The sequence below is a fragment of the Mus pahari genome, chromosome 12 (assembly GCF_900095145.1).
Source record: "Mus pahari chromosome 12, PAHARI_EIJ_v1.1, whole genome shotgun sequence".
In the NCBI taxonomy this organism is placed as follows: domain Eukaryota; kingdom Metazoa; phylum Chordata; class Mammalia; order Rodentia; family Muridae; genus Mus; species Mus pahari.
The window spans coordinates 20,084,016-20,110,423 of record NC_034601.1 but is presented as its reverse complement, the minus strand read 5'-3'; the positions used below and the strand labels follow the sequence as shown (position 1 = coordinate 20,110,423).

Sequence of the window (26,408 nt, the reverse complement as noted above, 5' to 3'; positions counted from 1 at the left end):
TGTGTGTGTGTGTGTGTGTGTGTAAACACAGAGCCTAGTGCATGAATAAGCACTTAATTTTGTACAAATTTTGAGTGATTTAGAGCATTTTATGTTCTGCAATGTGCTTAGCATTCCAAGCTATGGAAATAAAGAGTTGAAGCTTTAATTCTAAAATCCTAGGCTTCTAATACTGTATCAAAAATGTATTTAAGGAATCTCATTTCTTTTGGAGGCATTCACAACCGACTACATTTCTAATGAACGTATCTGAGGAATTCCTTCTCAGGCTTATACAGCATAAGACATGACATATGGCACAGCTTTCCTAGATGATCTGCTAGTGGGACAATACTCCAAGGTTGGACACCTGTGTTAGCTATCTTTTCCATGGCTGTGATAAATACTGTAACTAAAACAACTAAGAGGAGAAAGGGTTTGTTTTAGTTCACAGTCTGAGAATACAGTGCATCACAGAAGAGAAGTTCCAGCCAGAGGAACATGAGGCAGCTAGTCACATTGCATCAACTGGGGAGCAGAGAATTGAGCTCTAGCACTCAGCTCTGCTCCCCTTTCCCCTCTCCCTTCCCTTCCCTCTTTCCTCCCTCCCCTCCCCTCCCCTCCTCTCATGCAGTAGTTCAAGAACCAAGCCCAGTCTATGGTGCCTCTTACTTTTAGGGCTGGTCCTGGTTCTCCCACCTCAACTAACCTAATCAAGATGATATTTCCCAACATTCCCAAAGATGCTAGTCTCGGGTGATTCTGGAGCCTGTTGTTAATACTGTAGTATTTATTTAATGGGATCTGACAGCATCACAAGGATGACGAGATGAGATGTCAGTCTAAGGTACTAAAATGGTCTGGTCTCTGAATAACTAGAATAAAAGTGAACAGAGTCTAGCAAAGTAAACTCATGAGAGTTTGCCACAATATGGCCATATTATCCCTGATATGCCTTAATTTTCTGATCTTTGGATTTCTTCCTCTACAAAAATCTTAACCTATATGGCCATCAACTTCTCTCTCCATATAAAAAAAAAATTAGAAAGAAATGCAGTAGAGATAACAATTTTCCTTTTCCCCATTCATAACTAATTTTCATACCTAAACTAGAGAATATCTTCAGTGGTCAAAAACCCATCAGTTTTTCTGATATTTTAATTTTATTATAACTGAAACTAAATTTCTGGGACAGGTTTTTATGCTATCTATTAACTATAAGCATGAAATCTCCTTCCAGATATTAATCTTTTAAGTTAAAATTTGATTCATGCCACACAACAGCCCTCAAAGATGGGTCCAACATACGTCAAACACGTCACTCTCCTACAGAGTAACTTTATGAAAAACTGCACAAGGACATTGATCCCATTTCTTCGTCCTGCACCATGTGTGGCTGGAGGAAAGTTGTTGACTACCAAACGTTAACCAAACATCCTATTTTTAGAATATTTAGCTCAATCTTTATAGTGTCTGGATTTGTAACTAGCCATTTCTCTAACATTAAGCTGAGCCACATACGAAAATTACTACAGTGATAATATTTCCAGGGCACAATGAGTCACTTTCCAGTGTCTAAAATGGGAAATAAATAATTTCTGAGGACGGGTTGGTATGATGAGAAGGAGGGTACTCTACCATTGGTATTCCACAGTCAACCTTCTGGTTTAACACAGGGGTAGCGCTCTAAGAGGAGAGCAGTGATGTTAGACTTAGCAGTACTCCGGGCTAATGAATAGGGAAAGAAGCCTGGGCCAGTCAGTGCTAGCAATAATGATCAGGGTTAACTGCTGCAAAGCAAGGGTGTGGTTTGCTTCTGATGGGACAAGGCCTCTGAAGGAAGAACAATCAGGGCCACCCCAACTGGTATCCAATCAGGAGGGAGGGTGAGGATCGAAGGGCTCTGGATTCAAACCCCAAGCCACACAAAAAAGGTTTCTATCAGAACAGCCAAATGTCACAGCTATTGTGGGAGACTGTGTGGTCCCCATGTGAATTAACATAAGTCTCTGTGTACTGTGGGCATCTGAAAGTTCCTTTGCTTCCAATTTTACCTCAAAGTGGGGTAAAACACAAAGGCAAATAAAAACAAAACACCCCCCACTGATTACCGATTCTGTGTAAATACTGGTCTTCATTGTGGCCAACACCAGCTTGATCAAACCTAATTTTTTAAATGATCATACCCCCAACACATATTTTTCTACAATTCTGATCTTTTCATAAGTGAAAAGAACAGAATGGATAAAAGAAATACAAGCCAAAACACTATTTACTCTCCTGGGAGAGCTGTATGGTATAAACAAAAATAATGGTTCTGTTCCTAGAATTGGAACCCTTGCTGAGTTCATACAAGAAAGGATGTTGCTACTGGCACAGCAGAGTCTCACAAAATGTATAACGAAGCCACAATACAATGGGATGCTTACACTGCTGCTACTATTAGACCACTTCCATTCAGTAGGGCTAACTAAGGACTTGTTTGTCCCTTGGTGTTTCGAGGTCTATTACCTCCGTGTTGAACATAACATGCCTCAGTTTGTTTTCCTACCTGTGCTTGTCTCTCTCCCCAAAGACTACAATTTGATATTTATGAAATCAGACACGAATGCTGTATAATCTTCCATCCCTCACAATTATATAAAATTATTCAGAGGACAAAAGAATAATGTACACTTCAAATCATGTGCCCTTTTCTTTAACCACTTCCAACAGACAGTGTCTCCTCTCTTTCCTCCCCCTCTGTATCTGGCTAGAGAACACAATGTACTCTGGAGATAACTGACTGTGGAATATGACAATGTTTATTTAAAAACAGGTCACACAGACTGCACTGTGAGAGTCTTCCTTTATTTTCACACTGATTCTCATCTAAGGGAAAGGCATAGCACTGTGTGCTACAAATCAGTAATGTGGCCCTTAATTAGTTTAGATGTCACCTGCTGGGACAAACCCACCACAAACATGCCCTCATCTCTGGAGATCCTTGAGTTGTGGAAAACTCACCCCAGATTACTCATTTAGAATAAACTGTAATGAGCAGAAGCCTATGTGTATATAATGTTAACAGTATGGGCAGTTACTTCAAGAACACCACAATATAGCTTACTTGCTCAGGAATAACACAAATCTCAGAAATTTATGTGTGGGAAGGTGTGATTTAAAAAATCTGTTATTAATCTTTATTATGGTATAGAAAACAATTCTGTTCTTTCCTTGAGGTCAGAGCTTCTTATCCTGCCTTGGCAGGGTTCTGTTATTTTGACTAATACATGTCAGAAGAAAATAGAATAGCATTTAAGAGATACATGGAAAGCCAATGACAACATGCATCGGCTGGTCATCCTATGCCAACTACTTAAGTTAGAAGAGGCATATATCTGTATCCCATAGGTAAGTCTGACTTAAATCCTTTGAGTGTCTGTCATTTTCAGCATAACAGTCTATTCCTAACACTATAAAAATATTCAACTTTCATTTTTGAGTCTCTTCCAGACCTAGGTAAAACAGGTGACTCTGAAGATATACTGAGCCTAAAAACCACAACCAACCTACCATGCCATCCACCCAACTAACACACCGAGCAAACAACCAACCAACCATCCAAACAACCATCCAAACAACCACTTAAACAAAAACGGGGTCTTTACTTAAAAGCAACTTCCTGTGTAATCCCCATTCCATACTTGGTGTAGCTTTCCTGTATCCTCGACTGAGTGTCCCCTTCTCTTCCCACCAACCCCCACCTGCCTTCTCTCTCCACCCCACCAGCACCAGCCACTGAAATCTCTTTAGTACTGAACTCAAGTCAGGAATCAGCATTCACTTCAACACTTACTAAGAACCTATTGTGTCTTTTGAGAGACATGAGGAAATGAATGTTCATCATGTCAAGGGACGACTACATCAGTTCTCCACACCCCAGGATATCGTCTCATTTCTCACTGTAACAAGTTACAAAACACAGAACTTCTGGATCTGGTAAATAAAATGCTGATTTGCTGGGGCAATTTCCAACCTCACTCCACCCTGCAAAGAGACAGTGCCTCTTTGATACTCATACAAAATTATCTGTATCTCCCTTGTGTTTGTACACATAACTCTACATGGTTCAGAACACCCTGTCTGGGCACGTCAAAATAATCTGGCAAAGCCTGTTCTCACATTATTTGTGGGAAGAGTAGAACCAAACGTCCTGGTGAGCTCTTGAGAACAAGCTGTCTTATGAGAGTTCTATTCTACAATTCCAATGAAAGGGGATTAGAGACAAACCCAAAGCTCAGTGCTGACTTCGCTGTAACCACCCTCCCCTAGAGTGCCCACACAATGGACTAGAAAGAGCACTCAACACCAAGCCTCCCTAGCAGCCCAGAGTGTAGGTAGGGACAGGGCTTCTTCTGCAGGCTTAGTGATGGCACATGCTTACTCTTTCTCCATCCAGTTGTCAGTGGACTCACTCAAAATCTCTAACCTAAGCAGAGATAACACTTGGATCTAGGATGCTTGCAACAACAGGCACAGATGATTTCTGACTCAGTGCTCTGTATGTCATAGGTTGGGTGTGGAAGGAGCACCCAGCACTGCTCGAGGTGGCAGAATCTAAGGGGATATTATTGCCTCTACTCCAGTCTATTCTATCTCCCACACCCAGGAGTTCTTATGTAAATGATACAAGAGTTCATTTCTCCACATATTTCTTTCCCCACCATCTTTGAGGGCTGGCTCCACATCTTCTGCTTTTTATCTGCCACATAAGAAAAAGGGCCAGCATATAAGTGGCTATGAGTGTCTGTGGAAGAAATGAGGAAAGTAAGGGATAAAAAGCATACTCTACATAAGCTCTGCCTCCTTAGTGATAACGTAAAGAATGAGTAAGGAAATTTCAGGGTGGCCTCTTGAATGCCTGAGAAAATGGATTCAAATCTAAAATGGAACTGAATCTGAAGCGTTAAGTGCTTCCCGGTACTGGCTTTTTATTATGGACTATATGACCATACTTTATATGGAACACTTCCATTGAGCCTTTGCAGAGGTCCTCTGAAGCTATGTCTTAGTTGAAGTGGGTAGTATTCTCTTCTAGACTAATCAAACTAGGAAGCTTAGCTGACATTTCCAGCACAGAGTCAGTAAGCTATGTTAGGAACCATGCAAAACATGGGATCCAAAGGTTAAACGCTGGCCAGGCATGGTGGTGTACACCTTTAATCAAGATACTCGAGAGGCAGAGACAGACAGATATCAGTGAGTTGGAGGCCAGCCTGATCTACAGAGTGGGTTCCAGGACTCCAGGACAGCCAAGGCTGTTACACAGAGAAACACTGTCTTAAAGAAAAAAATAACAGTCAAAAACCTCCAAATTAAAAACCTCCAAGACCAAAATAAAAAAAAGCAACCAGAAAAAGGGTTATAGTCTACAATCTTTAAGGATGCACCCACCAAAGATAGATCTGCAAGACAGGCCAGCAAGCATACAGCAATGATATGCACATGAATTTTTCACTTACATTTCTGTCCTTTCACTTGTATACTTTATAACTCTACATACCTGTCTCTGTCAAAGGGTTGGCAAATTCTTTTTGCTGGCATACTGGTCCTCACCCAATCTAATTTGGTTTTAATATATCTACACCACTGGGGTAAGCTGTTCAGAAAAAAAGTCACCATGGGAAGCAAAATCATGCGAAATCTCATGTGTAAATTGAGGGCATCCTTTCCATTTCAGTAGATGACCTAGATTGGGATAGTCTTGCCCATAACTCCTTTGCATAACTCAGTGTACAAATAGCCATTCCCACAAGAGGGCTATGCTAATATGGTTACAGGCTTGCTTCTCTACCACTACACTTTGATGGGGCAGTCACCCATAAGACTGCCTATGCTTATCTTTTCTCATCAAGCTACAGTGAGAACAGTTGTAGAAACCATGCCATTATCCACTCGGGAACACTTGCAGAGCCACTGCGATAATTGTACTTAGCAGTAGAGTGGGCCTTGACCTCAATGGCTTCTGTTTAAATTGGTGGGTGGTCCTTGCATTATCAGACATCAGAGCCTCTATGCATTTCCTGTCCTCCCCTGCCCTAAGTGTCTCAAAATTCAATAAGCTGGCAGTCGCATATATCTCATTCATAAAAATTAAAATACAAACAGACTGGTCTGAGCAGGAATAATTATGCAAAGTATAAATATTCAAATGTCCCTATTGGTCCCGGTCACACTGGGTAATGCTGAGCCAATGGCTTGCCTGGGATGCATGCAAATGAGACACATTGCTAGACTGCCTCCCTCCCTGCCAGGGAAAGCTCCACAACAGGCAGACTGAGGGGATAGATGAGTCAACAGATCAGGCAAATGGGAAATAGGAAAAAGGCCGGATTCTGAGGCATAGTCAGCACTGGAGGGAGAAAATGGGAAGATGGTACTAGTGATAAGTATTCTTTCTCTATGGTCTCAGTGCTTAGGCACGAGGTCTTGGGAGAAGTTTCCTCAGATTGTTAAAGTGCTAACACAGAGTCCTCAGAACAGGTATCGGACTGGCCATTCTCAAGCAGTGAAAGCAGGGGCCTAACAATCAAGGCAATGAGGTGTCACAAGTGATGGGTGTCCCCTCTCATTTGTCTTGCAATTGTCTTAGACAAGAGAATGAAACTGGTAGGACTGCAGAGTAAGTCCTCAAGAAGTGCCATGACATCTGGCACAACAGTGTGGGGTAGCATTCCCCTCTTCTGAGTCCCCCAAATACCAGCCAGACTCCCTTAGATCAGAATAAAGGGACTCCCTAGGGAAGGCTTCTCCGACCACTCAGCTGAATGAGCACTACATCTGCAGCCTCTCTCAGACTGTCATTATTCTCTCCCTCCCCTGTGCAGCCAACACCAGAATATGTGCCTCAGCCCTCAGTATGCAATATTGTGTGCACTAAAAATCAAAAACCTCCAAAGTGTAATGAAGCAATAAGAGCGAGCAGGGCGGAGTAAGTCAGAGAAGGAATGGCTGTGAAGCAAGTTCCCAGAGAAGCACAAACCCTTTAAGCAGACATGGATGGAGAAGAAAGGAATGGAAACATGGGCTTGGGAGCACTATGGTTGTTTATAAAGTCCTGAGTGTGGGCTGAGAAGTGTAGCCACGAGGGCCTGTCCATGCTCACTGCACTTGGTTACATGCTCATGTGAATGTGTGAGTTTAATAAGGAACATGACGGGGATGTGTTTCTTTCTTTCAATGCATTTTTTATTTACTGCATATGTCTAAGTACATGCATTTATTGTATGTGTGTTATGTGAGAGAGAAAGAGAGAGAGACAGAGACAGAAACAGAGAGACAGATGCAGGGAGGGCTAACACACTCAAATGTGCCAAATTGCACACATGGAGATCAGAGAACAATTTGTGGCAATCAGACCTTTTCTGCCACCACTTTGTCCCAGGAATTGAACTTAGGTGATCAGTGTTGGTGGCAAGTCACTTTATTCACTGAGCTATTTTGCTGGCTCAGGCATATTTAGCTGAATAGAACAAGCTACTTTAATATGGTTTGCTGACACTACAAATGTCAGTTCATGTCTCTGCCAGTTATCACGTCACAGGGATGAGTTCCTAGACTATTTCAACTATTCCTGGTTCTACTCTCACTGAGTTCATTGACCCATAGAGTCAAAAGTCATGTGATAGGAATGTGTTTTGTAACACCCAGCAGAGGGAGTATGCTGCAGAAGGAGACAGCAGGCAGAGAAGATCGAGAGAATAACATTAGATCTGTGGTCAAGTTTACATGCATATTCACAGAGTGTATGTGGAGGACCGTGTCTGTGACATATAAAGAGTTCATTTTTCTTACCAAGAAAGTGCTCAGTACTATGCTGGGAACAGTTACAAATACAGCTCCACATAACTCATTCCAGTGTGAGCCCCACAGAGTACAATTCACAAGTTTCTGCTAATTGTATAAATTTCTAACCTCACAAGTAGAAGAAACTTGATAGAAATTTCCTCCCATTTAAGGATAATCTTAAATTTTATATGGCATTAATAAATCTTGGATACTCTGGAAGGAAATTTTATAAAAATTTTAATAATGACAATACTAGCCCATTTTAAAAATCAACATTACTAGAAGAAACACTAAGTCACTTTGATTTTTCTCTCCAGAAAGCATTTGCAATGCTAAGATGTGTGGAAAGGTGGTCAGGAAAGGTGTAGTCACAATATGTATGAAAATGTCAAGAGGCACTCAGTTATGATTTGAAAAACCTTGACCTCAGGCTTGTCAACCTGTAGGTGTGTGAGAAAGTGAATATGCCTGCTGTGTAACAGTCCAACAGGCTGTGGTATTTCTCAGAGCAGACTGGCAATACGACACCTCAATTCAAGCTTCCCTGAGGAGGAAGAGACATAAAGAGTGCAAGCTCATATCACACAAAATCTGTGGTTATTTCATCAATGAGAATGATAAAATATCCACCGATCTGAACACCTACTCTCTCAACCTGGGAGGTTCCAGGGTTATTCTGCAATGTCTCCTATGCTGCGAGGCCTTGGAGAGTCATCCTCCTGGGTCTCAGGTTTCTTGTGAATGGACAAGATGGCTTCTTAGAAAAATAGAGTCAACACTTACGTGTTGTCTGAGAATCTAAAGTGTCATGAATTGATCACTGAAATAACATTTGAGATACTTGTTGTGTTCTAGAATTTCCCTGAGAAAACTATGTTTCAATATCCAGGAATTCTTTATGACCATGTAATCTGTTAATAATCAAAACAGAAATATAGAATTCCACTGTGTGTGCATATGTGTGTATATGTGTATGCTTATGTATGTTCATGTGTCTATGCATGCTTGAATGTGCATGTGTGCATGCATGTGTGTGTTTAAACTAGAGGGCAATGTCAGGTGTCTTCCTCTACTGATCATATTACTTTTTGAGACTTGACCTCTCAGAGTCTGCGGCTAGGCCTCTGTTACACATTGGCTTGCCCACTCCTGTCTCTGCCTGCACAGCAATGGAAATACAGGCTCACTACCTGTCTTTTATGTTGGTGCTGGGAATTGAACTTTTGGTCCTTATACTTTCAACAACTATTGGACCAATTAAATTATCCCTTCAACCCTGATTCTGTCTTTGAATAGGAAAACCTCAGCTCTGATTCTGTCTGTGTTTGAATCAGAAATCTTACCACTAAGATTGGAATCAGAAACCAATGACTCCTCTTGCTAAAGATCGAGTCCCTTCCCCCCACCTCTGTTTTTCTTTTTGGGATCCAGTTTCCCTGTGTAGTTCTGGCTGACCTGGAACTCTTGATGGAGACCATGATGGCCTAGAATTCAGAGATTTGTCTGCTTCTGCCTCCAGAGTGATGGGATTACACTTATACACCTGTATATTTCTTTTGAAAATAAGTATTTGTGGAAATATGAGAGAAGGAGGGAAGATAATAGAGGGAGGGGAGGAGGGAGAGAATGCTGGTGTCTGACTCAGCGAGCAGCCTTGCCAGAGAACTCAGAGCTGCCAGAGAAGGGTGAGCAGCCCAGCCTTGTCATGTGATAAGCTTCACACGTACACGCTTTCACACCCAACACTGTCCACCACACCTGGCCAAGGCTCCCTCACATGCCTTTCTCCTATAGGAAAGTAACTCCATATTCTATTCAAAGGTTTCAGAAATGGTGGCTTTGGATGCTTAATCATTCATTTAATTCTCTTTCAAGTCAGATTTGTTTTGTATCAATAGGAAACATGATTAGAAAATGCAACATTCATTTTGCTCAACTGACTCTAAACTTCAAATATAAATGGTCTGGCCATCACACCACATTTTAACATTTCATTTTTCTTGTCTGTTTATGATTTATTCTTGAAATACACAAAAAATTTCATGTACAGCCACAAAGCAGGGTTATACTTTTGGCTTTTGGAAAAAAAAAAGTGTTTGTGGTCATTTGGGGCTTTGTGACAGGTTGTTGCTCCTCACTTGGAGAAGCTGTGGTTCAGGACACAGGCCGCAGCTCAGCAGTACTCTGCCTGGACTTCCAGGTGATCACCAACATTCTTCTCCCTGTCATTCTGTTTCCTCTGTCCCACAGCCTACCAATCATACGCAACACACCAATCTTAACTAACTGGTAAAGGCAGACTAGACCAGTAGTTCTCAAACTTCAGGTGGTGACTCTTTTCATAGGGAGGGGAATCACATATCAGATATTTACATTAAAATTCATAACAGTAGAAAAATTACAGTTATAAGGTAGCAACAGAAATAATTTTATGGTTGGGGTCACTACAACATGGGAAGCTGTATTGAAGGATCACAGCATTAGGAAGGTTGAAAACCACTGAGCAAGAAAAATAGATTTCCTGATGTCCTCTGTTAGAAAAGGAACAAATAAGCTTGCTTGGCCATCATTCATTATCGTCATATTAAGTTGGACCTTCAGTAGCTTAGTGCACAAAGGCTTCCTGAAATCAAAGTGAACTGATTTCAGAATGGCCACACATTAGCTTTCAGCTTCTTCTGCGTTTTCTTTTTTCTTTTTTCTTTTCTTCTTTCTTTAATGGCAGTTAAAAATGTGATAGGTAAGGAAGGGTAAATAGTCTTTGGTCCAATTTCCCTGCATCTCAGTATTCTACAAAGTAAAAATTCAAGGTCTAAGTAGAATCCACACGCACTTGCAGTGCGACTAAAGGTCCACAGCTGGGGAGGGCATCCCACGGAGACATCCCTTCTGTCCTAGCGCATCCCGGGGCTCTTCAGCACTGTCCCTGAGAGGGACTCTCCTCTGTACTCACATGGTCTACACTCAATCATATATGATCCTGGTAGAAAGGATCTAGTTCCTTAACAAGTGGGGATTCTAGGGCGAGAAGCCATTAATGAATCAGGAGGGGGAACAGGTGAGCAGATGCTCGAATCCTGACAGCTTGCCAAACCATACAAAGGGGGTTCTTTTTTTTAAATAAATGTATCAAAAAATATCTGGCATTAGCAACCTGAGTGGGAAGGACTTCCTCAGCTCATAGTTTCATAGCTTCAGTCTACCATGCTGAGGAGAAGTTGGGCAGAGAAAATGCCTGGGCTAACTTGGTCCTTTTTCTTCCTTTCACCCCACCTGACCTCCAGTCTGAACTCACTGAGTACACTGCTGTGTGCATGCTAAGGGCCTTCCCAGTTAAACTGTCCCCTCAAGAAAACGCTGTGCAGAGAGCTGTGGTGGGGGTGGGGCATGGCCCTGCCATTTTACTCTATTCTGCTCTAATGACAAAGCTTCACCTCTCTCCTTCTGTCCCTGTAAACGCCAAGCCCAGAGGACCTGAAGTCACCCTTGTTTCTTTTGCCCGTGACAGTTTTCATTCCCAACTTAGAACTAATACATCCTATCCTTTCAGCATTGGCCCAAATGTCATTTCTTCAAAGACTCTCCCTCAGTGGGTCACTTTAATCCTTAACTTCTGACACCACAGCCATGAAAAGTATCACGAAAGCAAATTCAGACAAGGAGTCTGTCTGACTGGGAGAAGGCAGGGCCGAGGGCAAAGGAGAGTCAGGATGACTAGACAATTTATCACGAATTGGAGCAGGGATCACTGGTTATCACTGTCTTACTCTCTCGCTACAATAAACAGGTTAATATTAAGAACAGAATATGAGCTTAAAGAGAAATTTTATTATTTTCTGTGTAATCCTGGCACCAAAACACAGTTGGATGCTCATCTTTTTCCAGGCATGATCTTGCAATGTGCCTGTTGACACATGATCAAATTGGCACCTTTGTTTTAATGCTCATCTCTGTTTATATTTATGAGAGCTCATAAAACAAAATCGGGTAACGTACTTGATCTCTGTCACTCTTGTTATTGGAAGAAGGAAAATCATATCTAGTGAGCATGTTAATGAGATAGCAAGAGTCAATCCATATAAGCTCTTAGCAATGGGTCTGACAAAAACAATCAATATTGGCAGCTATTAATCCGCAGAGCTTCGAAACAGTCAACAAGATTGTCTATCATGTAAAAATCTCAGGCCCTATTTTTAGCCTAAGCCCAGCAAAGTCTGAGAACAATTTGTCAAGTTGAAGAACATTTTATAATAAACAGCACCTCCACATTTGTCACCAAACTGGAGGGCACAACTTGTCTCTGACTTGGAAATTCAAGGCCAAGCAGACAGCACATGGAGTTACAGCAAAAGCTTGCAGTGAAGGACAGGTATGAAAACGCAGGCAGCGCCTCCAGGAAGTAGGCATCAGGTAAGGTGACACCAGGGCTTTGGGCGTTTCTCACTTATCAGACTACACTGTTAGGACATGTTCCAGATGTCTGTACAAATCACTTTCAGGAATTGTGATTTTGAAATTAAGACTTGCTCATTCTTTTGTTAGAAATACATTTTTTATTGCTATATGTAAGTCACAATTTGGTAGGTAGCAGTTAAACACAAAAAAATCATGCTCTCATGACACATTTCTGAGGAAAAGAATAAAGAATAAATGATTGGAATACTGAACATGAGCCAGGGAGATGGTTCAGTCAGTGAAGTGTTGCTGCACATACCTGGGCACATTAGATACCCAGCACACGTGGACAAGCATGGCATGTGAGAGCTGGTGAAGCCCAGGACAGGAAAGGAGAATCCCTGAGGGCTTGCTGGCTATCCATTCTAGCAAAATATGCAAGCCCTAGGACCCATCGAAAGACTGTCACACAAAAGCAATATGGATATCTCCTGAAGACAACCACCCAAGTTTGACCTCTGGCCTGCACATACACAAGCACATATACAAACACACATTTGCATATATACACAGAAATTATATACACATGACACTGTATATATGCATACATTATATATAAACATCACACACATATACACATACATATATACATGAATAAACAGTGTTCAGCAGTGATAAATATTACAGGGGAAAAGGAAAAAGTATTAGTGGGTAGAGTCTTTGGGGGATATTTTTGATGGAGTGAGGATACTAAGTACCATATGAGTGATGGCCTACATGAAGTAGAACTAGGAGCCACACAGATAAAGGGGGATGCGGCTCTAAGCAGACGGAGGCAAAGCCATGGCCTGAATTCTGGTGCATGGCTGAACATAAAGTGACTGCTGCAGTCTAGAGTGTGGTCTTGAGAGCTGCAAGTGGACAGAGACTACCTGTTTTGATTTTCTCTTGGGAAATTGTTAGAGGGATCTCACCAGTGAGCTAAGATAGCAGTAAGCTAACAGGGCTCCGATAACATCACTCTGTAGAAGGACAGGATGAAAATAGACACATACAGAAGTAAAAAAGGTGTAAGAGTCAATTATGATTCAGGTGAAGTGATGGGGCATGGCAGCCCATGGGCATTAGAGTACATGGCAGTTATCCATTTCATCTATTGTTTTAAGGAATAAACATATATACACAATGAGAAAAAGAATAGTGAAAAGTGGCTTCAGGTTTCAGACCTGAGCTTCTGGAAGAGAAAGGCCAACCATTTTGAAGACTTGAGGACTGTGTGTGGGAGGGGCAGGCTTGACTGGGGGAAGAGTGGGAAGTAATATTTCAATACTGACCCTTGAGTATGAATTAAGTTTCATCATGTCAGCCCAGGAGTAAAACATCTCAAGTGAACCAGAGCCAAAGACAGAAAAACTGCAATAATTCAGAGCTGGGCAATTCACTTCAGTGACTAAAACAGACTGTCCAGCTCAAGATTAATCTGTTAGAATACAAAGTAGGATCTGAGGAGAAGACCAGACCCAGAATAGAGTCACAATTAAAACACAGGACATTCATTAAAAATGTATATTACAAAGCCATGTGAGCAACTCACGAATCCACAACAATCAATAGATACCATTTCATTTATGATTGCCTTATTGATTTGTCAGGAGTGCCTGACTCATGCTAGGTTCTGACTGTAGCAGAGTTAAGAGAGCATGCACATCCTCCCTGCTCTGAGAAAACCAGGCATTTCTACCTGAACACAAAGATCAAAGAGATAAGCCCAGTGCTTGGGAGGCAGAGGCAGGAGGACCACAAGTTTGAGGTCTCCCTGAGCTGCATAGCAAGACCTCACCAAAAAGTAGTGAATTAACTAAAACAGTAAAGATTTTTCAAAATCAAATGGAGTTTTACAAGTTTAGAGACGTCAAGACCCTTGTATATTTCTTATATTTTTGGTTGTAAGCCTAGCCTTTAATGGCTGAGCGTTCTCTCCAGCCCTGAATATTTCTTGTGTGGACATGTTGAGCCACTGGAAACCACTCTAGGAGTCCCTTACGAGTTAATTCTAGTGCTGGATATGAGTGCCGGACAGCTGGAAAGACCTGCCCCAGAAATACACACAGGAAATTGAAAACTACCAATGCTATCAACTCGTTAAAGGATAAATATGATTTAGCAAACCTGTGAGATATTATTCAGTAATAAGAAAAGAAAGAACTATTTTTGTACATAATAAGTGGTTGGTATTTGAAAATAACAGGCTAATGATATAGTTATATAAGACAATCTACGATTCAGTGTCAATAATCAGTATATGCATTAAAGGTAACAGATTAGTTACTAACTACAGTTACTAAACTTGGGAGAAGACTGCCAAAGACATGGAGTTTCCTTAAAGAGGCAAGGAAGTGACAGAGCTGACTATACAACTCAAACACACACATATACACACACATACACACACACACACACACACACACACACACACAAACACACCATTTAAGAATCCTTAAAATGCAAATGATCTGAATAAAGATAGTATACATTAAATATGTCCAACCAGGCACATATCATAGCAAAAAATAAAAGTGGTACAATGAAAACTGAGAATAACCTAACCATATAGAAGTTGGGTGAGTGGAAAAACTTCATCAACACCTACATAGAAAAGCTGAAGAGGAGTAGATCATTGGTCTTGGAGCAACAGGAGGTCTATAGGAAGTATTCTGCAAGGAGTGGATTAATTTTTAACTTAATTTTTTATTACATTTAGTTATTTTATATGTGAGTGCTTTGCTTGCATGTGTGCATGTGCACCACATGCATGATTGATTCCCATGCACAGGAGGGCATCAGCCTCCCTGGAACTGGAGTTGCAGAGGGTTGAGAGCCACCACTTTGGTGCTGAGCATCACTCCCTTGGTCTTCCGGTCTTCCAAAGGAGCAAGTGTTCTTAACCTCTGAGCCATCTCCCCAGCTCCAATTTTGAAATTCTATTATTTACTTCTTTTCTCCTTAAAATGTTCAATGGCAGCACATTCTAACTCAAGACTTAAAAAAAAAATCAAACAAAACACCAAAAAACAAAACAAATACATAAGAAGTATAAGAGTTTCAAAAAATTTCATTACATTTATTTATTTATTTATTTATTTATTTATTTATTTAGTGTGTGTGTGTGTGTGTGTGTGTGTGTGAGCGCGTGCCATAAAAATCATGTTGAGTGCTTTAGCCCATAGACCACAGAAGCATGGTCATTTTCCTTCTTAAGGCAGCTCTCCAGGAATTCTTAGCAACCTGTTATTCATTGTCTTTTTAGAGACCACCTGCTTCAGCTTTCTTCATGGTGACTGTTAGCATATGCTTGTCTTAAGGAGGACTGGGTAGCATGGTTACAAATGGAGTTTCTTCAGGTAAAAACGTAAGCGACATCTGCTATAATCCAGATGTTGATTGCTCTCTAAAGGCTGCTTACTACAGGTTGGTACCTAGTTTGATGCTATTCAGAGGTGAGGGAACTTTTAAAGGCTGGGGCCTATTGGAAAGTCTTTCAGTCTGGAGAGTCATATCTCTGAAAGGCATTGTCAAACCCAAATCTTTTTTCCCTCTCCTTCAGGTCCTGGTCCTGAAGTGATTAAGTTTTGTTTTGGAAGCATCTCTCTTCTAAGATGCCTAACAGGCCAAAGTAAACCTATAAAGCCCTGAGTCAAAAATCAGGGTTTGCACACAATGGTCATCCTTCTTGGTATTCTTCTGTTTTGCATAATGTATCTTCGGTATTCTAAGTTTCTGGGCTAATATCCGCTTATCAGTGAGTGCATATCTAGTGAGTTCTTTTGTGATTGGGTTACCTCAATAAGGATGATATCCTCCAGATACATCCATTTGCCCAAGAATTTCATAAATTCATTGTTTTTAATAGCTGAGTAGTACTCCATTTTGTAAATGTACCACAGTTTCTGTATCCATTCCTCTATTGAGGGACATCTGGGTTCTTTCCAGCTTCTAGCTATTATAAATAAAGCTGCTATGAACATAGTGGAGCATGTGTCCTTATTACCAGTTGGAAGATCTTCTGGGTATATGCCCAGAAGAGGTATTGTTGGGTCCTCCGGTAGTACTATACTTCATTCCTCCTTAGAATAAGGAACAAAATACTCATGAAAGGATATAGGTACAGAGACAAAATTTAGAGATGAGATGAAAGGATGGACTATCCAGAGACTACCCCATCTGGGAATCCATCCCATCATCAGCTACCAAACCTAGATACTAATGCTCATGCCAGCAAGATTCTGCTGAAGGGACCCTGATATTGCGGCCTCTTGTGAGGCTATGCCAGAGCCTGGCAAACACTGAAGTGGATGTTCACAGTCAGTTATTGGATGGAACACAGGGTCCCCAATGGAGGAGCAAGAGAAAGTACCCAAGGACCTGAAGGGGGCTGCAACCCGGTAGGTGGAACAACAATACGAACTAACCAGTACCCTCTGAGCTTGTGTCTCTAGCTGCATATGTAGCAGAAGATGGCCTAATTGGCCATTACTGGGAAGAGAGGCCCCTTGATCTTGCAAACTTTATATGACCCAGCACAAGGGAAGGCCTGGGCCAAGTAGTGGGAGTGGGTAGGTAGGGGAGCAGGGGCAGGGGGGCGGATAGGGAACTTTTGGGATAGCATTTGAAATGTAAATAAAGAAAATAATAATAATAAAAAATCAACAATAAAAAAAAATCAGGGTTTGCTCAGTAAGCTGGTGATCTTTAATATTTTTAGGATGGAACATTAAGACATTACCAAAGGTAATTCTATTCAAACTGATGTTAAAGAATACACGTATGGACTATGAAGAGTAATAAAGGAAGAATACAAAGATTCCAACACACAGGTTTACACTTTGACTCCTCCATAGTCCACAGACACACGATAAGAAATAAAGAGTTAAGTACTTATAAAAACTCAAAACAAGGACCTGTTAGCTTCATTAGAGACATAGGGTACAGTTTTACCTCCTTACATCTTGACAGAAAATTGTGTTAGGTCCCAAAATTTTCACTCTAAACATAAGTATCTAAAGCACTGGATCTACGGAATATTTTATGTTTGGACAACTGTACAATGAGCTAATTACATAAACAAAGACACCCAGGAACTTAGGCACACTTCACAGTGGAAAGAACCCTGGGCAGGCCTTAGGGAGTGACTTAACAGCTCTTTTGTGTTTAGGGTTGGCAAGACACTAGAAAAGTTAATGCTGATCGTGCTGTAAATGCCCACTGTACACAATCATGCTTAGTACACTTTATATAGGATGCTTTTTTAAAAGTTACACATAATTTTATACAGCTAAATTTTAAGTACCCTCCAGCAAAAATTAATTAATTCAAAAAAGTGCCATATTTTCTAAACACCATTCCTTAAATTCCAAGTAGGAAATAGAGCAAACACCATATTATTTGCTAAGAGTATTTATAAAAGTTGGATTTTCCATCTTTCAGAAAATCAACGATCCAAAATAACAAGTAAATCTTCATTCTTGGGACAATGACACTTTGGAATTATACTAGCCAAAGACAGCTGACTTAACTGGGCATAGCAGTTCTCACCTATAAATCCTAACATTTGGAACCCTGAGGCAAAAGAGCCTCTGGAAGTTCAAGGCCAGCCTGAGTGACATGGTGAGACCTTGTCTTATTGCCCCTGTCTTTGTCTGTCCCACTCACCCAAAAGTTCTCTTACTGTGGGAAAAATCCTAATAGTTTTTACTTAAATTATTTAGTTTGTATGTTTGACACTGATCAATAAAGGGCACATTTCTGTTTCCTAAGAAGCAAACTATAGAGTCTCAACTCGCCCCTGAAACTGAGCAGTATTAAGATATACCTTGGCCAAGAAAGAAATTCCAAAGATGCATGTTAGTAAGTAAGGGATTTGTTTTGACAACGAATTAAAATGAAACAAGTGGATAAAATTAATAATTTGAAATGTGTTTTTATGTCAACACACAAAATCTGATGATATTTAGTTTTTTTTTGAAAACATTGCAATACATAAAAAGTTTAGATGAAAAATAATGTTCACAAACCATTCTTAAGGTACTAGCACAGGGCACTTGATAGTTACACTTAATATTGTGGGTCAGTGTGGGCTGCCTTGGAATGGTTCAGGACCTATAGTTCTTTTAAGAGCATCAGTTAGAACAGTCATTTCTGTAGTTGTGGAGCTTCCCACTGGAGTTTAAAGGTTGGCGAATCCTGCTATTAATGACAAGATGACTCTCTAAGCTTGGTGGAAAATGGAGGGCTCCCTGCCTCAGCTGGGTTTCCCTTTCTCTGCCTGACTTTGTCTACACAGTATTCCTGAACAAAGCTGCCTGGCCTTATCTGAAGAATGAGCTTGTGATGAGTAGCATCATTCAGCACACAGGGCCCACTCCGGCTTCCTGTATGAATGACAATTAGGTGCTGTATTATCCAGACTTGCACTGTACCCCATGCCCTGATCCATTCTATTCCTAGAACAATACAGTAGAACTATCTTACTGCAGTGGGCTCTGGAAGTACACCGGTCATATTCAGAGAAGTCTGAACCCTGCTCCCCATCTCTGCTCCTTTTGTCCTCAAAAGCCAGCTCCTCCATGGAGAAGGAAGACCCATATTTACACTTTCATTACAAATCATACCACAAACACAGAAACAAACAAAACAACAAAACCATAAGAATAAGTGAAGAGGTTAAAATGATAGAAACAATAGTTTCATATGACTCCTATGTCATCACCTAGATTTAATCTTTCTTCATGAGCTAATATTTATTCTTCCTTGTTCATGTTATATTACAATGAAAATTGGAAAATATTTGATGACACTTAAGACAAATATGAAAGGCCAGCACATGTGTTAAACACATGAGTAATCAAAATAAAGATGTAAATTTAAACCACAATGAGATAGGACTAAATACCATAAGAATGGCTAAAACCAGAAGACAGAAGACACCACGGAGGATGTCAGAGGTTACTATCCCACTCCCTCATCCCTGCTCAGAGTGCAAACAGTATACCTAAGGAAAAGCTTTAACACTTTCCTTTCCCTCCACCAGAGCTGGAGACCGCATGGGGAAAGAGCTCTATGACTAAGCTGGTCTCAGAACACAGACAGACAGACAGACAGACAGACAGACAGACAGACAGACACACACACACACACACACACACACACACACACACGAACAACTTTAGGGGTGAAGCTGAGAAATACAAAGAAAAGAACACAGTGGTAAGTGAACCTGTGTTGCTCTCACTTTCAGACCTAAGCTTGCTTGTGGTCAAGTGTTCCTAGGCCCTTTGTGTGTGATGGGCTGAGCCCCCTCCTCTGTGACAAGGGGGACAGTAGAAGAGATGGTAGAACCAGCTCATGATGTCAGTGTTCTTGAGAAAATTTAGAAGGAAAAGCATTTTCAAGAAGGGCTCTACTGTTTGTCCTTGAAAACAAAGTCTCTGTGAGGCCCAGGGACTGGGGATACAACCAAAGGGGACAACACTGCTCTTCACCAGGCTCCACTGGGTACTCCAGCCTCCTGTTGTAGCTTGCAGATATTCCTGCTGGGTGTTTGTAAGCCCCTAGTTGGATGACATCTCTCCCTATTGTTATTTGTTCTTTTTCTTAAAACCTTTGCCTATGGGGACATTCTGCTGTGTCCAGGGCTCTCTACTAGGAACTCCAGCTGGCTGTCTTAAAGGGGTTTCCCCAGGGAATTTTTGTTAGATGTTTTGAACCCCTAATTTGATAATTTGTTCACTTGGTTTCCCATCTTCTCTCCTTTTACTCTTGCTTGCTAAACATATAATTAACTCCATCTTTGAAACCTAAAACATGGCCATCGTGACATTTTTAGGGTCCTGTGTGCCAGAGAAGAGGAAGTCTGGTTATAGGGATCTGAGGGGTACTTCCCCTCTTCCTGTCCAGCTGCTGACTTCACTCCCACTGCACCACAGACGTGTGAGCTGCTGCCTGTGCACAGTATAGGCCATGGAAGGTCCGTCTGAAAGAGCATGGATATGCAGTGCAGGCCATGCAGACACTCAAAGATGCCAAGATTCAGGCCCTTGCTGCCCAGAGAACAGAAAAAATCTTCAGAATATTTGATATGGCTTTCCAGGAGTTTGCCATGTGGCACAAGGCAAGTGATTTATGAATGAGTCAAAGGGAAGCTTAGACCTGTGCTCAACTAATACTCATGGATTCCTAAGGGTCACAAAGTACACTATAAACTGGCCAGTGCCCGAAGAAGAGTCACTGATGTGACTCCCACTAGCCTCAAGCTATTGGTTCCACCCTAACCACTGTGCACTATCTGATGGTAGCAGTGTAACCGTCCACCTGCTTTCAATGCTACCTTACTGGTCCCCTGCTCCTAGGAAGGAAAGGCAGCTAACACAAGGATTTCAATAGGGATGCCTCTCTTTAACATACCAGCAATTCCTTGGAGTACACTTGATGCATGCCACTGTAAGAAGCTGAAGAAATGTACACATATTGATTCCACTGGGATATATGGAATGCTACTATGCCATTTTCAAATGTTTCCTTAAGCTTTATAGAAATTGTAGGTCTGGGAATTCCTTCCATACTTTTTCTTTCCTGAGCTATTATGTATCTCACAAGCCCTGAATCTAAATGAAAAAGCAATAGTCTGTTGCGCTCTGGTAGCTAAACCCTCTGTGTAAGATGGGCTGGGGGGTGGTTTGACTGAATCATCCTGGAGGGCATCTCAAAGGCACTTGAATAGATTACTGATTTTAGAATTTAACATATGTTATTACACTAGGAGAATGAATCCCACAACCTTTCTAGGGTACACACACTGTGTCTTCACACACTATGGCAAATATCTGTCCCTACATGAGGGCTGAGGTATGACCAGGAAGTGGATGCCAAAGTCACTTTGTCACTATATGCTTAAGAATCACAATGTCTTCAAGACCCTGGCATTCATTTTTCGAGACCTTGGCATCCATTAAGCCTTGCCAACGTATCTGAATGCTTCAGAAAACACACCTGTAAAATAACCGCCCTCAGAGAAACACAAAGTTAAAGTTTGCTTGTATAAATCACCATGGAGAAAAAGATCCTAGTGTATCTTTAAGCAGACTTGTGATGAGAAGGGAATGTTTTCTCTGTGTAAAGGCTTACTTATAACTGTTTCCCAAGGAACTAGGCTCAGCTAGTACAGAGTGCACACTGTGGTCTCTGTAGTATGCAAACTAACTGCTGAGCACATTGTGAGGACACAAATCCAATGTTGACCTGTCAGTCTCCATGCTATGATTTTCTTTCTCTTTCTTCCCCAATCTTTCTCTAATATTTCTTCTTCCATTCTCTTTCTCTTTCCTATGTTCTACAATGTAGGAAACTTAAAATCATTGGTCTAAAACACAGGGGAGAAACTATCAAACAACCCCCCACCAAGCAGTTTAAATGTCAAGTGTTCTGAAATCCTCAATGTACAGAAGGTCACTGTTTAAAGATGCAAAAGCATCTTTTCCATTAGTGCCTTAATAAATAAAAACAAACCAAAGCCAACGGGGATAGTCAACAGCCCTCCCTCAGCAATTATTCAGGTTATGGAAATCTCCAACTCTATGCATTCCCTAATTAATTAGAAAATGACACTCTACCATAGCTGAAAGTGTGACAAAGAAGTCCAGTTTTTCTTCAAACCAATTAAAGGATATTAAGGAAGAATGCAGAGAGGCACTAGGAGCTCATTTCTGATGGTTCCAATCACATCCTTGAGCCAAGCAGACACAAAGGCCTCTCCCCACACGTGCACTGGCTCCAGCAGCATTCTGCTCTGAGCTAGGGCCCACTCTCCATCAGGGATGCCCACAGCACAGACTGAAGATGCCACGGAACTCCTCTGTCCCTTTCCCTTCCCACAGCACAAACACATGGCTGAATCCCAAACTCAAACTACTCTCTTCATAATCACAATGAGAAGTACATGGCTGGCCTTTCATTTTTAATTTGCAAATTGCACATGATGTGAAAATACATGATTCCATTGAAAAACAAATAGTTCAGTTTTTTAAAAAAGTGATGAGTAATTAACTTCCTCAAATAATAAGCAAACAAAAATTTGACACCTTCTGGTGAGTAGTTAATAAAATTTTCCATGGCATAAGTAGGTAGGTGAAGTCACATCAACANCAGTGGATCAACTCTATCGACAGTTTCAAATGCGCAACTGGGATTTATAATATCCAGGGTCAAACCATGCCTTGCTTGTAGAAGTACTTTTGTTTTCTCTGATTCCTCAATGGTAGAACAGCACCCTCAAACCATTCTGATATTAGCTCTTTCTAGGAGTAATATCACTTAGCTGTCTAGTGGGCCTCTATACATAAGGTATACATTTATGGAGAAAGACACCAGAAATCAACCTCACATGTCATGTTCAAGCATGGAAACATGCATGCAAATACATATACATACTACATGCACATATATACTGTGCCCCAAATAAAAGCTAGGTTTGCCGGGCATGGTGGCGCACGCCTTTAATCCCAGCACTCGGGAGGCAGAGGCAGGTGGATTTCTGAGTTCCAGGCCAGCCTGGTCTACAAAGTGAGTTCCAGGATAGCCAGGGCTATACAAAGAAACCCTGCCTCAAAACAAACAAACAAACAAAAACAAACAAACAAAAAAAACCCTCAAAACCAAAAAACCCAACAAAAACAAAATAAAAGCTAGGTTTTGTGTTTGTTTTGAAAGGTCAAACTATACAGCAAAGTTACATGGACAGACTTCCTAAACACCGCAGTACATTCCTCATAGATAAAGGCAGGGTTTCAACATTTGGTCTCTCTAGCTAAACTGGAACTTATACTGGTGGTAGCCTGTCTAGGCTGTCTCTCTTGGTCTCTGCTTCCTTCTTGTTAGGATTGCAGGAGGCCTAAGATGCACAGCTAGCTTTTAAGTGGGTTTGAAGATTCAAAGCTGTGTTCCTTAGACTTTACACACAGAACCATCTTCCTAGCCCTTGAAGAAATTTCCTTTATAGGAGACTTTAGGAGGCTTTATTCACGTTACAAAATTCACTTACCATGTGTGTGTGTGTGTGTGTGTGTGTGTGTGTGTGTGTGTAAGCCTTATACTAAAAAATGATCAAGGTTAGCCCACTTTGGTATAAGTGTCATAGGTTAGGCTTGTGGACTCCTCTAGCCTATCACAGGCACCACTTGGAAAGTTTAGACCTTTAAGGAATATGACAATTGCTTGGAGCACACTGATATAAAAGTAACTTTCATCTAAGACCAATGAGACAGTGCCAGTACATATCAGAAAGTACTTTATTTTTTGGTTGTTGTTCCAAAGTTGAGTATGAGAACAATCTGTTATGAAACTTACAATCTGATCAAAATTAGGAAATGATTGAGAAAGGTCTAATCTTCTACTCAATCCACCACTCAAGTTACCATTCTGCTTCAGGGCAAACAAAGGCTCCTGAACTCTGGCGTCTTCACAGCTCTTACTGAATGGAAAAGGGAACTTGGTTCCAACCCAAGGGTTGAAGGCTCCAAGTTTCCTCATTTAACTCTTTGTATAGTAATTCTCATTTGTTTTTCATTTCATGCTGAGGGAACACATGTGTTGTCTCAGGAGTAGGGAAAACCTGAGTTGTGATGAGTACGGAGTATGGTATAACTTGTGTAGTCAGAAATAGTAATGACATACTGAATGAAAAGGAGTCTATATACACTGAGAACTTCCATTCACAAACATTCTTAATAGGGTTAAAGATTGAAGGGTAAGACCCTTCTATGAGAATCTGAAAAACAAGGGCCAATAAACAAGTCCCAGGTCTCTGCTTCTTCCCAAAGGGAAGTAGCCTACCTCTTAGATCCACTTGACCGCATCTGTATCTGGAGGCCTTGGCTACTTGTTTGACCTTAGCAGCCACTGTGGTACCAATGTTGCTTGAATTCTTACCACCTTAACATGGGCTTTGAATGTTAATAGCTCATATGGCCTTAGACACCTCTCTTGTGTGGATCATGGAATTTCTTGTACCTGACATAACTTGAGCTACTGCAAACATATCCAGGTTCCATGCAAGTGCAACATATATGAAGACATTTCTGCACTACACAGAAAGGTTTGCTATAAAAAAAAATATATAATGGTGGGAAGATACATTATTATTTTTGATTCCACCCTTAGATCAGACTTTCTAGACAGTGTTTTTTCAGCTTTTGGGAAGATAATCCTTCCTCACTGAGCAACTGGTTGCACTGGATGCTGAAGAGTAGTGATACTGGTACTGTGCAAACAGGACTGCACTCACCTTTTTGTGTTTCTCTATTTTCCTTTGTGGTGGCATCTGCTAATAGAAGAACAGTACATGCATAGTCTGTTTTTAATGGTGCTGTCTAGGGAAAGCAGTCATTTTCTTTTCCCTATTGCTATGTTAGTAGGTTTCTTACCTTTAGCTGCAGTGGTGGTACACAAGGGGCTGAAACAGGGTCTGTGATATAGGTCTTCTTGGGGCCACTGACTGGATACATGCCAGGATGGTTCTGATTCCCGGTTGCAGGAGGGGCATACGCAGGTTCCCTCTTCCAGGTATTAGGTTGAACCTGTTGCCCATAAGCAGTATCACCTTCACTTCGACCCCCGTAGCTAGGACCTGCTGCATAATAAGGTTCATAATAGCGTCCTTGGTTGGAGGTATACCCATATCCAGACTCAGGCGGATGTCCCGACGGTGGAATATATGCATAGTCGGTGCCAACACAAGTTGGAGGAGGAGGACACTGTCCTGATACAGGAACTGGCTGGGTGTTATAGCTACGAGGCCCTGGACCATATATTGGTCCAGAGGATGGACCAGCCATGTAATGTGGGCTGGGCTGAGCTGACTTCACTTGCACATTGAAGGTGGGCCTTGAAGATGTGGATGCTGTAGTGTAGGAGGCTGGAACTGGCTGAGGCTGGGGTTTGAGTGTTCCAATTGGAGTCACTGGGATGGGTGCAGGCTGGGGTGCAGGCTGTGGTTTTGTTGCGGACTTCTTGGTTGCTGTCAGGGGTGGCTGGTGTGGAATGACCATTCTCTTATGTCCTGTGACAGGAGTAGAAACTGGAGGAGAGGCTATTGAACTAGAAGAGCCCTAAAATAGAAGAGAAAAATGACAAAGATGATCAGAAATAAAAGAAAATAAAATGTGTAGATAAGGAGTATGGTTAATTATTGCTTGTGTATTAAGGTGTAAAATACAAATAAGGGATGATCCTTCCCTTACCAAGTTCACTAACCCAAAAGTCGGTTGATCTGTGCAGTACCAGTAAACAACTGAATTAAAAAAAAGGTAAGGGAACAAAATCCCTTGTGATAGCATCTGCAAGACTGTCACAGCAGTAGTAAGCTTAATCAAGGCATAAACTACCTACAGACTGAAAACAAACACAGTGATGAAAGAAGTTACATGAATAAATAAAAATAAATGTAGAATGTGTTGTGGACTAGAAGAGTCTTGATCACTCAGAACAGCCTTTATATCTAGAGTGACAGCTATCAAAATGCAGAAATAGAACATTTATCTATTTCAAAGTCAAATGGAAACAGAAAAGATCACAAACAATGGTTGGCTGAACTGGTCATGAAAAGAAAGAACACAGGGAAATTACATTGCTGATTTAAAAATACGCTGTAAAATTTTAATAATCAAAACAATGTAGCAACAACAAAAAGATAGAGATAAGGAAATAGCAATGACATCATACTGAAATGTTCTGCACAGCAAGATCAATGACATCATTTTGAAAAGCTTTCCACAGCAAGAGAAATGACATCATAATGAAATCCTCTTACAGCAAGAATAGCTTTTAAGGCAAGCACTGAATAGGAACAGATGATCACATATCCAGTAATGGGCTAATCCTCAAAGATCTAAGAATGCCTTACAACAAAGAACTAAACAGAGACAAAAAAGGCCTACAGATGTGGCTATGTGGTTAGAGCACTTACTTCTCATTCAGAGGACTTGGGTTTAGTTCCTAGGATGCTAACAGCTGCTCCCAATCACCTCTAACTCTAGTTCCAGGTAATCTGATTCCTGCTCCTGGCATCCATGGACCCCAGAAGCACACAGGGTGGACTTGTATACATGTAAGCATGCAGACAAATGCCCATAAGAGTAAACATAAAACAAAGAAAA

General features: G+C 41.1%; 1 protein-coding gene across 7 annotated transcripts in view; it reads right to left on the bottom strand.

Moving 5' to 3' along the window:
- Nucleotides 1–26,408, bottom strand: part of Lpp (LIM domain containing preferred translocation partner in lipoma) — a 599,010-nt gene that overhangs the window by 204,571 nt on the left and 368,031 nt on the right. For all 7 annotated transcript variants that reach the window (XM_029544361.1, XM_029544363.1, XM_029544362.1 and 4 more), the window contains one exon: nucleotides 24,678–25,361. In XM_029544361.1, the coding sequence (XP_029400221.1) occupies nucleotides 24,678–25,361 (684 nt within the window). The remainder of the gene's footprint in view (nucleotides 1–24,677; nucleotides 25,362–26,408) is intronic.